We start from the raw sequence: 13,536 nt of genomic DNA, 5'->3' as shown, positions 1-13,536 counted from the left end.
TGATTCTTCCTCATATAATGCAAAGATATGACAGTTGTTATTTATTTTAGTCTATATTAGTCCACTAGTTACTTAGTACTGGTATGTAATTCTTCCTTTTAGAAGATTGTTTTCCTTGTATATTACTTAAAAAGAAACATACTGGTATGTGCATTCTCAAAACCAATTATATTTTCTACATGTACAAGTTTCTTCACAAAAGCTGATATATCCCTAATTTGTGTGTAAAATAAAACATATCAGAAGCATATTCCATATAAAATCACAAGTTCAATGTCACTGTGTTGACCATAAAGTCCATTAACTTACATCACTGAGTTCATTAACTTACATCACTGAATCCATTAACTTACACCAGTGAGTTCATTAACTTATGTCACTGAGTCCATTGATAAGTCATTAACTTAACTTAGATCATTATATGCATTAACTTATATCATTGAGCCATTAACTTACATCAATGAGCCAATAACTTGCATCACTGAGTGCAGAAACTGTCCTTTACACACCTCCAAACATACAGAGTATGTATCTTTGAATAACACTTCCACTGACTTTCACCACCAAATAAACTTGATATTCCTCTCTGAATTTTAAGTCCCCTAACTTTTGTCTCCATCTTGCTTATTTTGACTTAGGATTGCCTTTCACTAAGTCCACAACCTTTGATCTATGGATCTCCTAATAAATTGATTTTTGTCTCCACCTTCTCTATTTTGACTGAGGATTGCCCTTCACTACAACCTTTGACCAATGGATCTCCTTACTTACTTCTGTCTCCATCTTCCCTATTTTGACTGAGGATTGCCCTTCACTACAACCTTTGACCTATGGATCTCCTTACTTACTTTTGTCTCCACCTTCCCTATTTTGACTGAGGATTGCCCTTCACTACAACCTTTGACCTATGGATCTCCTTACTTACTTCTGTCTCCATCTTCCCTATTTTGACTGAGGATTGCCCTTCACTACAACCTTTGACCTATGGATCTCCTTACTTACTTTTGTCTCCACCTTCCCTATTTTGACTGAGGATTGCCCTTCACTACAACCTTTGACCTATGGATCTCCTTACTTACTTTTGGGGTAGGTTCCTCTTCTTCCTCCTCATCAGATCCTGACACACTTTCCTTTTCATCCTCCTCCCCAAACAAATCACTGCCTTCTGACTCAGACTCCTATAAGAAAAGATACCAAATCTCTGATGTACCAACTAATGTTATCATCAAATACACAGTCACCTCTATTGACACACCTTTAATCAAATCAGGAAATAGGCAAAAGAGTATGATTTGAAAATTCATAACTTTGTAAAATGATACAGTGCCATGATAGTATATCTCTACCATATCACAATTACCAGTAGTTAATTTATTTATTAAATACTTTACACTTTTTTTTCAAATCTTTGCAAATCTAAATTTTTAAACAAATTTTAATGATAGCTGGTTGTTTATAAAAAAAATCTTTCAAGTCATTTTCTTCATGTTCAGCTCCAGAACTTGGCTTTAAATATTTACAATGATTGAATGTGTTTTTCCTCATCTAAAGACAAATAAAGCTAAAAAGAAACCAAATGAAAGGTCTAATTCTTGACATTTCTGTTTTTCTTCTTTTATTATTAACTTACAATGACAATTTTCCCTTTGCTATTTTTTTCTTAGTACTACTTATCCTTAAGATGATATGCACTTAAAAATAATTGCCTGGAACTTATTACTTAAAACAAGTATGTCAAGAACTGTTACATACAAGGGAGGGGCAGACCAGGGAACTCAAGAGATTTAGAATCTCTTCAAATATGCTTAACACATTGTGAGAATGATTTTGTTTTTGAATAGTGTGAATTGAAACTGGAGTCAGGTGAATTTGACATGGATCAAATTATCATACCATAAAATAGGTTAATTGATATCACCAATCTAACATGCAGAAAACTCCAGCATAGTTAAAGATGTACTCTGTTTCCTTTGAATATAAAACAAAGGCTCTCATGCTTACACATTATTTGGGAAGTAAAAGAATTGTAATATTCTTTATGAAAAGGTGCTTTGTTAGTGCAAAACAATACAAATGTATGAGAGTGACAAAAAAGATGTGAAAGCATATTGAAGCAACTGTAGAAAGATTGTGATTTTCTTTCAAGTTGAAAGTTTTTCAACTAAATATCCTGTTTATAAGACTTGTGCAATACAAAGGCAGTTTTATGACAGGCAATCAAATTGATAGTAAAGGTTTAGGTGAAAATTATGTGTGGTTGATTAATGTCTTTATTCAAAAGATAATGTTAGGCTTTGACAAAATGCTGGGTGGGGGAGGTGTAGCTTTACCATAAGAGATTTCACAGGTTGGAAGGAGCTCGAGGTTTTAAAATTACCAACCTGAGAGTACTGATTTTTGACAGGTTTTTCTGAACTAGATTCTTCCCCACTCTCTGAGGACTAAAAATTACATCAGACACAGTGTTAACAGCAGACAACTACAGTATGTCAACAAATCACTGTGAATTTATAGCAAACTTAATTTCTTTTTGTCCATGGTGTTTAATTTTTTCTACAAAAATTTTGACTACAGCGAATAATTCAAGGCAAACTCATTTCCAGCAACATCATATCTTAAAAAAAAATGATTTCAAATATTGCAAGTTTTTGCAGCAAAAAATGTAAATAAAACAAAATACCCAAAGGCCTTAAGGGTCATCTGAGTATAATACAAGCCTGTAAAGGATCCATATAATGGCAATTCAATAATTATACATGTATAACAAGCATTCTGAGAGTATTGCATTAGCAATACTAGTCCCCTACCAGCAAGTGTAATCTGGTTCCTGTAAAAATTGAAAATGCCATAATTTCGTCAAAAATCAATGAAGCAGAACGAAATGCAAACTTGATCAATAACTCATCAAGGTAAAGTCACATACCAAAAATCAGCTCAATATCTGCAAGCGTTTAGAAGACAATTGTGGAAAACCCTTAAAAATTGAAGAGGTCGTAATTCCGTCAAAAATCAATGAATCGGAACGAAATGCAAACTTGATCTGTATCTCATCAAGATACACTAACATACTAAAATTCAGCTCAATATCTGCAAGCCCTTAGGAAATAGTGCAGAAAACCAAGTGGGACAGACTGACAGACAGACAGAGGGACAGACAGACAGACAGACGGATGGACAGACTCAGAAGAAACCTGTAGTCCCCTCCGGTTTCACCGGTAGGGGACTAATAATTAGTATGGTAATCTGCAATAACCCTGAAGTACATCTACAGTCAAAGCTCATTATCTCGAACTTGAAGGGACCAAGAAAATACTTCGAGATAACTGAGGATTCGAGATATCCAGGGTAAAATACTTAAAGAATAAACAGTTGGGACTTCAAAATGACTTCGATATATCCATGGAATTCGAGATATCTGTGTTCGAGACACCGAAGTTCAACTGTACTTATAAAAATGATGTGTATATGTCAGTGCTATTACTATACTCCCATTTGTCACTATACCACCAATTAGCCAAAACAGAGAAATTCAGAATGATTGTCTAGCCTTTGCCTATCCTGGTCCTTAAATGATATTTTCAGTATTCAATACAAGGTGTTTTGTTTAATGTTTTTTTAATATTTAAATTATTATTTACTAGTATCTGACCAAACAATAAAAGTACTTTAAATATTATACATTGAAAATACTTGAATAATTCTTTTATTTAAGTGACCTACCAATTACATTTTATTAACATATATGAACTAGAAAACTGACCAGTCAGCAAGGGCCCCACTGAGGGGTAGAAATATAAGAGTGCAGCTTACAGAATGAGAATTTTAATTGATTACAAAAATTTAAAAATATATGAAGAAGAATATGCAATAACAACTGTATTTATAAAATTTCAAGATAATTCCTAAATATCCAACAACCTGTAAAGAGTTTCCCTGTATTTACATAAGGCAGTAAAAAACATCATTCTATAATAACTCAATTAAATGTATATTCAAACAAGAATGAAGCATGTGTTTTCAAATATCACCCAGGCTTGACCTTAACTTCAAAACAAACATCAGTTGCAGACAAAGGTTCATTTATCTTAAAGTGACAAATAAAGATAAGCCTGGAAAATTTTCTGCCCAAGACAAGATAATTAATCCCAAGGGATTCATTGTACTGCTCTCTTATCCTTTTCTTCCAAGTTTACAATAAGAACTCTTTCAGTAATGATAGAATGAGTTTATTATTGGACTACCCGTTAAAATTAATAGTATTCTTGAATTTACATACGGCAGCCCAAAAAAAAAAATGAATAAATAAATAAAATAAATAAAAACAAAAAAATTAAAAAAAAAAACATATCTTGATGTATATCTTGTTTTTAGAATTCAATAAAATCATAACTCATTGTATATTTTACCAATATAAAGTATGAACATTATTTAAATCCACATTTCAGAGAATGTAAACATCATTCAGAATTGACCTTAACTTCAAAACAAACTTCATTTGCAGACAGAGGTGTTAATTAATCTCAATTTGACAGAAACAGATAATGCTTTGGATTTTCTTCAAGAGGAAAGTTAATTAATCCCATGGGACTAGTTGCAGCTTTCATAGTTTACAATTGGAACATTCTCAGCAGTTATCTCTCTTTGCCCTGGCATTCATTCTAATGTAAAATTAAGGAATCTACCCCACCACCCAAGCTCCAAACTGGATGACATAGAGGACCAAACTTAGCATCAAAATATGTCTTACTGCCTCTTCAACCAACATACCAAATTTGAACTTAATTGGTCAACTACAAAAAGAGTTATTAGAAAAAAACAGAAAATTTGTGGACAGAAGAATGACAGACAGACGGACAGACAGACAGAGTGATTACTATAGGGCACCCGCAAAGGGGAATAACTTCTCTCAAACTAGAGTAAAGATCACTCTATATGATCAATAGATCCTTGCTCTACACAGGAAGCCCCGACTCAGGGATTGTGGAAGAGGCACCCTTGCTCACTATAATCATGTACTTATTACTTTGCTAAATATACAAGCACAAAGAAGAAGAGTTATAAAGAATTTTTGAGATTTCAATAAGCGATCAATAGAGCCCCACCCTATCACCAAAATCTCTGACCCTGGGGCCATAAATTTCATAATTTTTGAAGAAGTACCCTTGCTCATCATAACCATGCACTTTGTATGTCTGCTTAATACTTTATACAGGGTTATTTTCGCCCCGTGTTATTTTCACTCAAGCAATTTTGCCCCATTTTAAATTCGCTCAGTCACAGTTCTGTTTAAGAAATTATACTGTGTTCTTTGAATTCGCCTCGTATTATATTCACCCACCTGTGAGTAGGGCGAAAGGAGCGAAAATAAAACGGTGGCCAAAATTTTCCTGTGTACACTATACTAGAGAAGAAAAGAAGATTTTTAATGAATTCATGCATTTTCACCATAGAGTCAAAAGAGCCCCACCTAGAACCCCTGACCCAGATGACAATTTTGGTAAAGGACTCTTTGCTTATTAGTCCCCTACTGGTGAAACCGGAGGGGACTATAGGTTTCCTCTGAGTCTGTCTGTCCATCTGTCTGTCTGTCCCTCTGTCTGTCTGTCAGTCTGTCCCACTTGGTTTTCTGCACTTTTTTCTAAACGCTTGCAGATGTTAGGCTGATTTTTGGTATGTGAGTGTATCTTGATGAGTTACAGATCAAGTTTGCATTTCGTTCTGCTTCAATGATTTCTAATGGAATTATGACCTTTTCAATTTTTCAGGGTTTTCCACAATTGTCTTCTAAACGCTTGCAGATATTGAGCTAATTTTTGGTATGTGACTTTACCTTGATGAGTTATAGATCAAGTTTGCATTTCATTCCACTTCACTGATTTTTGACGAAATTATGGCATTTTCAATTTTTAACGGGAACCAGATTACACTTGCCGGTAGGGGATTAGTATTGCTAATGCAATACTCTCAGAATGCTTGTTATCATTATGTTATCAGTATGATTGCTTCATGTTCAAGAGTAAAGAGGATTTTTGAAGATTGCATTAATTTCGATTGTTTTGACCCCACCCCTCAGGCCCTAGGGAGGCAGAGACCATGAATTTCACGTTTTTGTTTCCCCTTTACCAATAGGTGCTATATACCCAAACTGGTTAGAACTGTTTAGCTGATCAAGAGAAGAGGCTGAAAATGTTCAAAAATTTATTATCGGCGCATGTCAATGGACGAAAACAGATAGAATAGGTCACCTGACTGCCTCAGATGACCTAAAAATTAAACGCTTCTGTGTAGAGCCCCAGTTATGCTCTACCCCTTTAAAATCTATTTTAACAAAAGACAGTACATATATGCAGACTTCCTCACCTCCTCTGAGGACTCTGTCTTCTCCTCTTCCTCCTCCTCTTTCTCAGATTCACTCTCACTTAGGCTGCCATGGTCACTCTCCTCTTCTTCTACAAACAAAGACAAAAACATATGCTGAAGGACTATATCATACAACAAGTACTAGTAATAATTACCTCAGAGAAAGCTCAGTGTGTTACTCAGACGCAGCATGAAACAAAAATTTATTCACATGCAAAAATATAACAAGAATTAATCTATGATCAAAGTAAAAAAATGGGCTTTTAATGTAAAATCTTGATCTTACTAGTTTAAAAGTAAAAACAGATTAAGTACAGATGTACCTGATTCCTCCTCAGCCAAGCCAACAGAATCATCCTCCATAAATTTGGGTGTTCCAATCATTAAGGGAAGTAATCGGTTAATATATGGATCCTGCAAAAAAAGGGAGGTAAATGAATCAAATACACTGACCCAGAGATCTATAACAATTGTTACTACATGTAGTTGCTACACACATAATAAATTACTAGGATGTTCAAGTATTGTGGCAAGAAATTGACACATTTTCTCTTCCTCATTTTGCATCCAAGTATCATATATAAAAAAAATCTAAGCATAACCACGGAGTCCTTGCAAAATGACTAAAATAATGAGTTGTCAGGGGAAAACAGAACTTGCTAAGCAAGGTCTTCCAGTGGTGAATTGAACTTATGAATTGTAAAGTCATACTATAGACATTTAGAGCTAATTTGACTTAGAAAATTTAATAAAGAATTGTATTTTTGATGTACAGTTTACAATCTATTGATCCAGTGTCACCCTGATTAGCTCTTTAGCTGTGTCTATGATGAGCCTCATTTGTATTCTATTAAAAAAAAATCATCCAGTTGTGAACAATGTGTCTAATATATAAATTGAAAAAAGGTAAAGGAATAAAAAAACAAACTCTTGAATTATAAACAAGTCAAAAACAAAATTTGCAATGTCTAAGATCAATTGGCTCAGCAAAGGTTCTGAAAGATATTCCAGTAAGAACTACTACCAATTGTGAAAAAAATTGATTTAAAACATCAATTTAAGAGTCACCAAAAGTTATGTTAAAACTCTGAGCAAAACTTAGTTTTCCTACATGTATGTATAGTTTTGATATTGACACAAGACAGCCAGATGGATATGGGTGATGAATCTGAAAAACATTTCAGTTCAGAATGACATCCAGGAATAGACACTAATGGTTTTCAGGTTGTCTATGGGAAATAAAATGATCACAGTTCTAGCAGGTGAACTATTTATGTACTGGTATTTGTTCAATCAGACAAGTATACATTTGATAATTAAAGCCTACAGTAGAGTACTACAGAATCATTATATTTTGTGGAGATACAACACTCCTGGATCTCATGGATACCCCTTTCCCCTTGAATTTAAAACCTATGCAAATATCAAAATAAAGGTGGTGTCATTTATAACATGAAGTATGACCATGAAATTCTGTCACTATGAACCTGTAATTTTTAGCACTCCATGAAAATGACAAATAAAAGATTCTACAATAAGGCACTCTGATACTGCATACCTTAGCTTCCAGTAGAGGGTCAGCTCTGTATCCGGTCTCCTCCTCCTCTGAGTCAGAATCTGCCACATGACTGTCCAACTGTTCAAAGGCCTGGTCAATGACATTGATTCCGAGTTCCAGGGCCTCCTTGACCTTGGGAATCAATTCTGACTCCCGTTGTTCTTTTGTCTTCTCTTTCTCATCATTTCCTTCCCCAGCTTTTGCTGTTTCCTCTTGACTGACATCTTCATCATAAACTCTCTATGTTTCCAGAAAAAAAAAAATTCTTAAAAATGGAAGACTTAAACAATTTTAAAAAATGCATTTTAACATACATGTATATTTAATTTCAATTCATGGTGCACACAGAAATCTTTGCACAGTATGTTTATGCTATAGGCACCAAGCTTGACTGATTGTTCCAATGGTACATATATAACAGTTTATTCTCAATATCCTAAACACAGCGGGACTATCAAAAAACTTCCAGATATCTCCTCATTTGAGATATCGAAAAGAAAAGTTGAATCAAAGGCCTGAAGGCCTGAGAGGCGCATCGCACTGAAGGTAGAAAACTCAATTCTTTTTTTTTTCTCAGAAAAATTCATCATACATGTTGAGGGAATGAAAAAATCTGGAATGAAAATAAAAATAAAAATATTGTTTCTTTGAGGTTAAAAAAAGTTTTGAGTCATGGCATTTTTAACCAGTCGGTCGGGAGAGGGCAAACAAACATTTCTTTAAATATATCTGATATATCAATTATAATTCATTGATATTAAAATTAATCTGTAATTCATATCAATTAAATTTTTATTTTTTTTTTTAATTTTTATTCTTTGATTATTATCACAGTAGGAAGATGAAATAATGAATGAGAATTTAGAAATGATTGATTATTGAGTAATTCTATAATTTCATATCTGAATTTTTTTCTTTCCTTATGTGCACTTTTTTAAATATCAATACTTTGTCTTAGACTAGTTTTCTCAATCAAAATGGCATAATACTATGAGTACATAAACCATAGTGATTCATGAAATGTTCATATAGATAACACGGGACTGTAAAAAGCAATTGGGCGTGGTATACGGTATACTATTAAACCCCTTATATTTCGACCGATTTCCGATATTTTCGATAAAATTAGCTATAAAACCTTGGTGGTAAGTATTGAACTCTAAAAGTCTAAGTTTATAAGGTGAAATTCACAGTCATTGCAGTTTTTTAATCAGTCATATCATGATATTCAACCAACATTTCACCAAAAACCGATCATTTCACCGTTTCATGTCACACGTGGAATTTTTTTCCCGAAAGGTGGCGCTTGTTGCAAAAAATTTATTCAGTTGGACATCTTACTATTCTTTTCATCAATTGAAAAAATAATGATATTCCTTCTATTTCTATAAAAACAACCATCCCATTCCTATTGTTAGTGATGCTTTATCAAATAAAATTATTGTACATTTTTCTAAGATATTCATACAAGCAATGTCGGCTTACAAGGCCTAATAATTTATAGTACAAGCTGTTGTTATGCAAATAGATCTTACTCCGCGTAGCGCACATGTTTGTTTGTTGTTGTTTTCTCTCTTTCTTGGGTTTTATTTCTTTTTTTTCTTTTTTTATCTTTGTTGCTTTCAAAGTGTAAACAACGTATACATGTGAGATTTTATGTTATTTAATATTTTAAAAAAGACAATGAATATCACCAACTTGTCAATATACATTTGCACTATTTTCAATAGCGTATTTAGAATCAATATTGTGGAGTCCTTTGTCACCGCAGTAATTGAAAGAAAGAGTGGGGGTTGTCAGCAATGAGGCCACATCGCTGATAGCGATGAGCCTCAATAAAAAAAATAAGACAAGGTTTACTGACACACTTCCACATATTCCTGGTATTCCACACATCATTGTTCCAGATACAGTAAAACCTCGTTATCTCGAACTCGATGGGACCGAGAAAATACTTTGAGGTATCCAAGAATTTGAGATATCGAGGGTAAAATACTTAAAGAATAAGTACTGAAAGTAAACTAAGGTGTCTCAAAATTTTCTATGATTACTTAATGGTAAAAGGTGAGATGGATAATTTCGATAGGTTTCACAGTGTGAAATTGGATGAAACTCTATAGTCCAGATGTTGGAACTCTCAACAGAATTGAAATATGTTGCATTCAATCATCTTAATCATTACTTCTTGCTGGTTTTTTGTACAAGGGGTTTTGGAGTGGGATGAGGTGGGATGGGGTGGAGGTTCCCACTGTTTTTATTAAGGATAGTCTTTTGGTGTATATTCTATAATACTGTAAACATACTTTTTTCCATGGGGTCAAAATCCCCTGGAATCAAAATTTCTTTTCAATAGCGGGTAGAAAATTAAGCGGATTTCTTAGATTGCAACTAAATACCTTACATGTACTTTCAGTACGCTGGGACAAATTTCCGCGGAAAATTTGTGACAGTGTACAATAGCGTAAATTAATACCACGTGGAAAAAAGTACTTCTACAGTGTTCAAATTCCTCATACAAACACAATTTTGTTGCAGCGAGATGCAAAGTGTGCCATCCTATTGGATTAAAGAATTGCCAAAAATTTAGAGGAAGATCTACCCCCTCTCGAGTTTTGACAATTAAAATTTTTCCCTTGCTAGTCAATTTTGTCCCCCCTCCCTTCATTGGTAAACATTACATCTGGCTTAGTTGTCTTGTGTTTGTCTCTCACACTATGATCCTTGAGAAAATAAATCACTTATTAGGTTTGTTACTGAGTTACTGCATGTCTATAGAAATATATCAGGTTGATCAATTTCATAGACAGCTCGGCTCAGCTTCTCCATCTATGCCGATATGTTTCTCTAGACAGCCAATGACAAACCTAATAATTAATAGTAGTTGGCAACTGATAGATCTTAAAATTACTAACAAAGAAGGCCTTACATTTTCTACAAACTGGGTGTTTGCCAGCATAATGAAGTCATTGAAGACATTGTTAGCTCTTACACCAGTCATCTGAAACAAAACATTATAAATTTAATCATTTTAGTTACCTAAACAAACAACATCTTCATTACATTGAAACAAGAATGCATGATATTGTAACTGGAAAGGGAAAATGCAATAGACCAGACCAGGATTTGAACAATGGCTGCCAGATCTCTAGACGGGTGCTCTACCAACAAAGCTATCTGGTCACCGTTGATCAAACCTGTCTGACTGCCACAATACTTTTCTGACCTTAGAATCATGCATCAATCCATCTACTTCTTTTTCAATTTCATGTACACGTGAAATCATCTTCTGTGAAAAATCTTTTAAATACAGCAACAACTGCAAAGAAAATACTACATGTATTCAATGTCTAAATTCTTTAGATACAAAAAAAAAAAAACAACTCAAAAATCAAAAACATGTATAGCATATATACATTTATCTAAAATCAATAATTACTTCAAATATGGTGAAACTCCCTCTAAAGCTTTGAAAATATGTTTCATGCATATGTTTTTGGAATGAATGCATTTGTGTCATCACAATATTCTACTAATTCATAATTGCAGTCATTAATGTGTAATATGATGTTAACTAACAGACACTTAATTCTTTTATCAGTCACACAATTTGAGCAAATTCTTTTGATCAATTTGTATATATAAACATGCAGTCAAACAGAAGGAAAAATTTACCCCTGCATCTCCAGACAGTGACCAGTTAGTTGCCTCCTTTCTCATCTCCTCAACAGTCCATGGCCTCTCCCATGGTTTGTTCCCATCTGCAGCCATCTGTGAAAAACATATATTTCAAGTAATGTATTCTGATCTCGTTTTATTCTTTCTGATGTTTCTGCAGTTCTATTAAAACACCGAAAGTAAACAACTAAAGTCATTGGACAAAAGTATTTGTCACTGAAAATGCTAGAGTTGCTGAGAATTTGTCGTGGATATTTTTGCATTACACTATTTAAAGAAAGCATGTTATGCTTGGAAATTTTGCATACATATGCACCAAAGCTTTCAGCATGATGACATTCGTACATGTATTATAGGGTTACTGGACTTATATTGGTGAATATTAGCAAGAGTTGGCTGTATAAATGCACGAGCTTGTGAGTGCATTTGTACAGCCAAAGAGTGCCAATATTCACCAATGTAAGTTCAATAACTCCTTTATTATATAGATAAAACATCTCGAATTGATTTATATTAATTATTTTAACTAAATAACTGAAATTAATAAGAATTTTCAGTATTGGTATTTAAATTAAGTGCAGTACACAGAGCTAGTAACTGCACCTCTCAATATCATCTATTTAAATCCTGTTACAGAAATCTAAAAATAGGTTTTCATTTCTCAGAATTCCTGGAAGGTGTCATGCAAAAATTTGCCTGACAAAATATGAATGTTGCAGATTTTTTTCTGAATTTCCTCTGTTCTTACATGCTAGACTACAGAGCTTGCTTTTTGATCAGCAATTTGCTTTCACTATTAATTCTAATTCCAAAGATCAGCTGACAGAGGAAGTAACAATTTTTTTCTCTTCAGAATCTACCTGTAAATTAAATCAGCCAGTTGTATGCTACATTTCCAACAATGAGGATATGAAGGGTCAGCTCACCAAATATTAAGGTAAGACAAACAATATTAAAATCTGGAGGGTAGTTTTAAATGAGTTGTTAATGAGAAAAAATACTGCCATTTTGAAGTTTTGTCCAGTTAGTGTAGTTAAACATAGCAAAATTTAAAAGATAAAATGTCCAATTTATAGAAATATGTGTTATGATTCAGATGTCAGATCACACAGTATAGACATCATCATAAGAGAAAATGTTTTATGAGACTCATGCCTTTAGTGATCAACATAAACCACCATTGTAACGATTGTTTCAATTTGTTAACTTGGATAAATACATACAATTAACTTAACTATTAACATGATTAAGCTCACTTCACAGAATACCTAAACAATATAGTTAATGTTTATATGCTTATACAGAGACATATATATGTCTCTGGCTTATATCGTGCTAGAAGTTAAAATGAAAAACCATCTTAAACTGAATATCAATATTTGAAAACTTAATGCCAAGCATTTGTTTGAACTGGAATAAAAGTTTTGTAATTCTTATTAACACGACACATCAAGTTTGAGGAAATTCGAAATACAGAGTTTTCCAAGCTCAAGATTAGAATAATTTAAAGGACAGAAAAATCGTATAGGAACTTTGTCTTGGCTCAATTAAATATACATATATGTGTATAAATTTTACGTTTACTTTAAATTTGAAATTGTTACCGAGGCAGAATTCGACGTCGTCTGCGATGTATCTGCTGGGGGAGGTTCTACGTCCGCCATTGTTTATGTGTAGGTGTCACATGATATTGACTTCCGCTTTCTTTTTATAACATCCTCGATAGGCGGATCAATATAATTTTGGGGGAACACTCTCTGATACTAAAAGAGAACAGTTTTAGTATCAGAGAGTGTGAATTTTTTATAAAAGGCTAGTTATGCCCCCGTATCGAAGATTCGGGGGTATATAGTTTTTGCCTGTCCGTCCGTCTAGCTGTCTGTTTGTCCGCGAAAACTTTAACATTGCTCATAACTTTTGATTGGTTGGACCTATGGCTTTCA

The 13,536-nt window shown here is 33.6% G+C and overlaps 1 protein-coding gene across 4 annotated transcripts in view; it reads right to left on the bottom strand.

Annotated features, from left to right (window-relative positions):
• Positions 1-13,326, bottom strand: part of LOC133189889 (WASH complex subunit 2-like) — a 32,575-nt gene extending 19,249 nt beyond the window's left edge. For 3 of the 4 annotated variants that reach the window (XM_061325296.1, XM_061325299.1, XM_061325297.1), the window contains exons 1-9: positions 13,198-13,326; positions 11,591-11,686; positions 11,142-11,234; positions 10,845-10,916; positions 7,919-8,158; positions 6,684-6,774; positions 6,361-6,449; positions 2,382-2,441; positions 1,080-1,178 (exon numbers count right to left, since the gene is read on the bottom strand). In XM_061325296.1, coding sequence (XP_061181280.1) covers positions 1,080-1,178; positions 2,382-2,441; positions 6,361-6,449; positions 6,684-6,774; positions 7,919-8,158; positions 10,845-10,916; positions 11,142-11,234; positions 11,591-11,686; positions 13,198-13,257 — 900 coding nt within the window. In that variant the 5' untranslated portion in view covers positions 13,258-13,326. The remainder of the gene's footprint in view (positions 1-1,079; positions 1,179-2,381; positions 2,442-6,360; positions 6,450-6,683; positions 6,775-7,918; positions 8,159-10,844; positions 10,917-11,141; positions 11,235-11,590; positions 11,687-13,197) is intronic. The other variant, XM_061325298.1, reaches the window with a different exon arrangement.
• Between the last annotated feature and the right edge of the window lie 210 nt (positions 13,327-13,536).

The sequence above is a fragment of the Saccostrea echinata genome, unplaced genomic scaffold (genome assembly GCF_033153115.1).
Source record: "Saccostrea echinata isolate AGI-Se365-2 ecotype Australia unplaced genomic scaffold, CSIRO_AGI_Sech_v1 ptg000020l, whole genome shotgun sequence".
Taxonomy (NCBI): Eukaryota; Metazoa; Mollusca; class Bivalvia; order Ostreida; family Ostreidae; genus Saccostrea; species Saccostrea echinata.
Note: the sequence above shows the minus strand (reverse complement) of the source record. Positions and strands in the feature narration are given on the sequence as shown.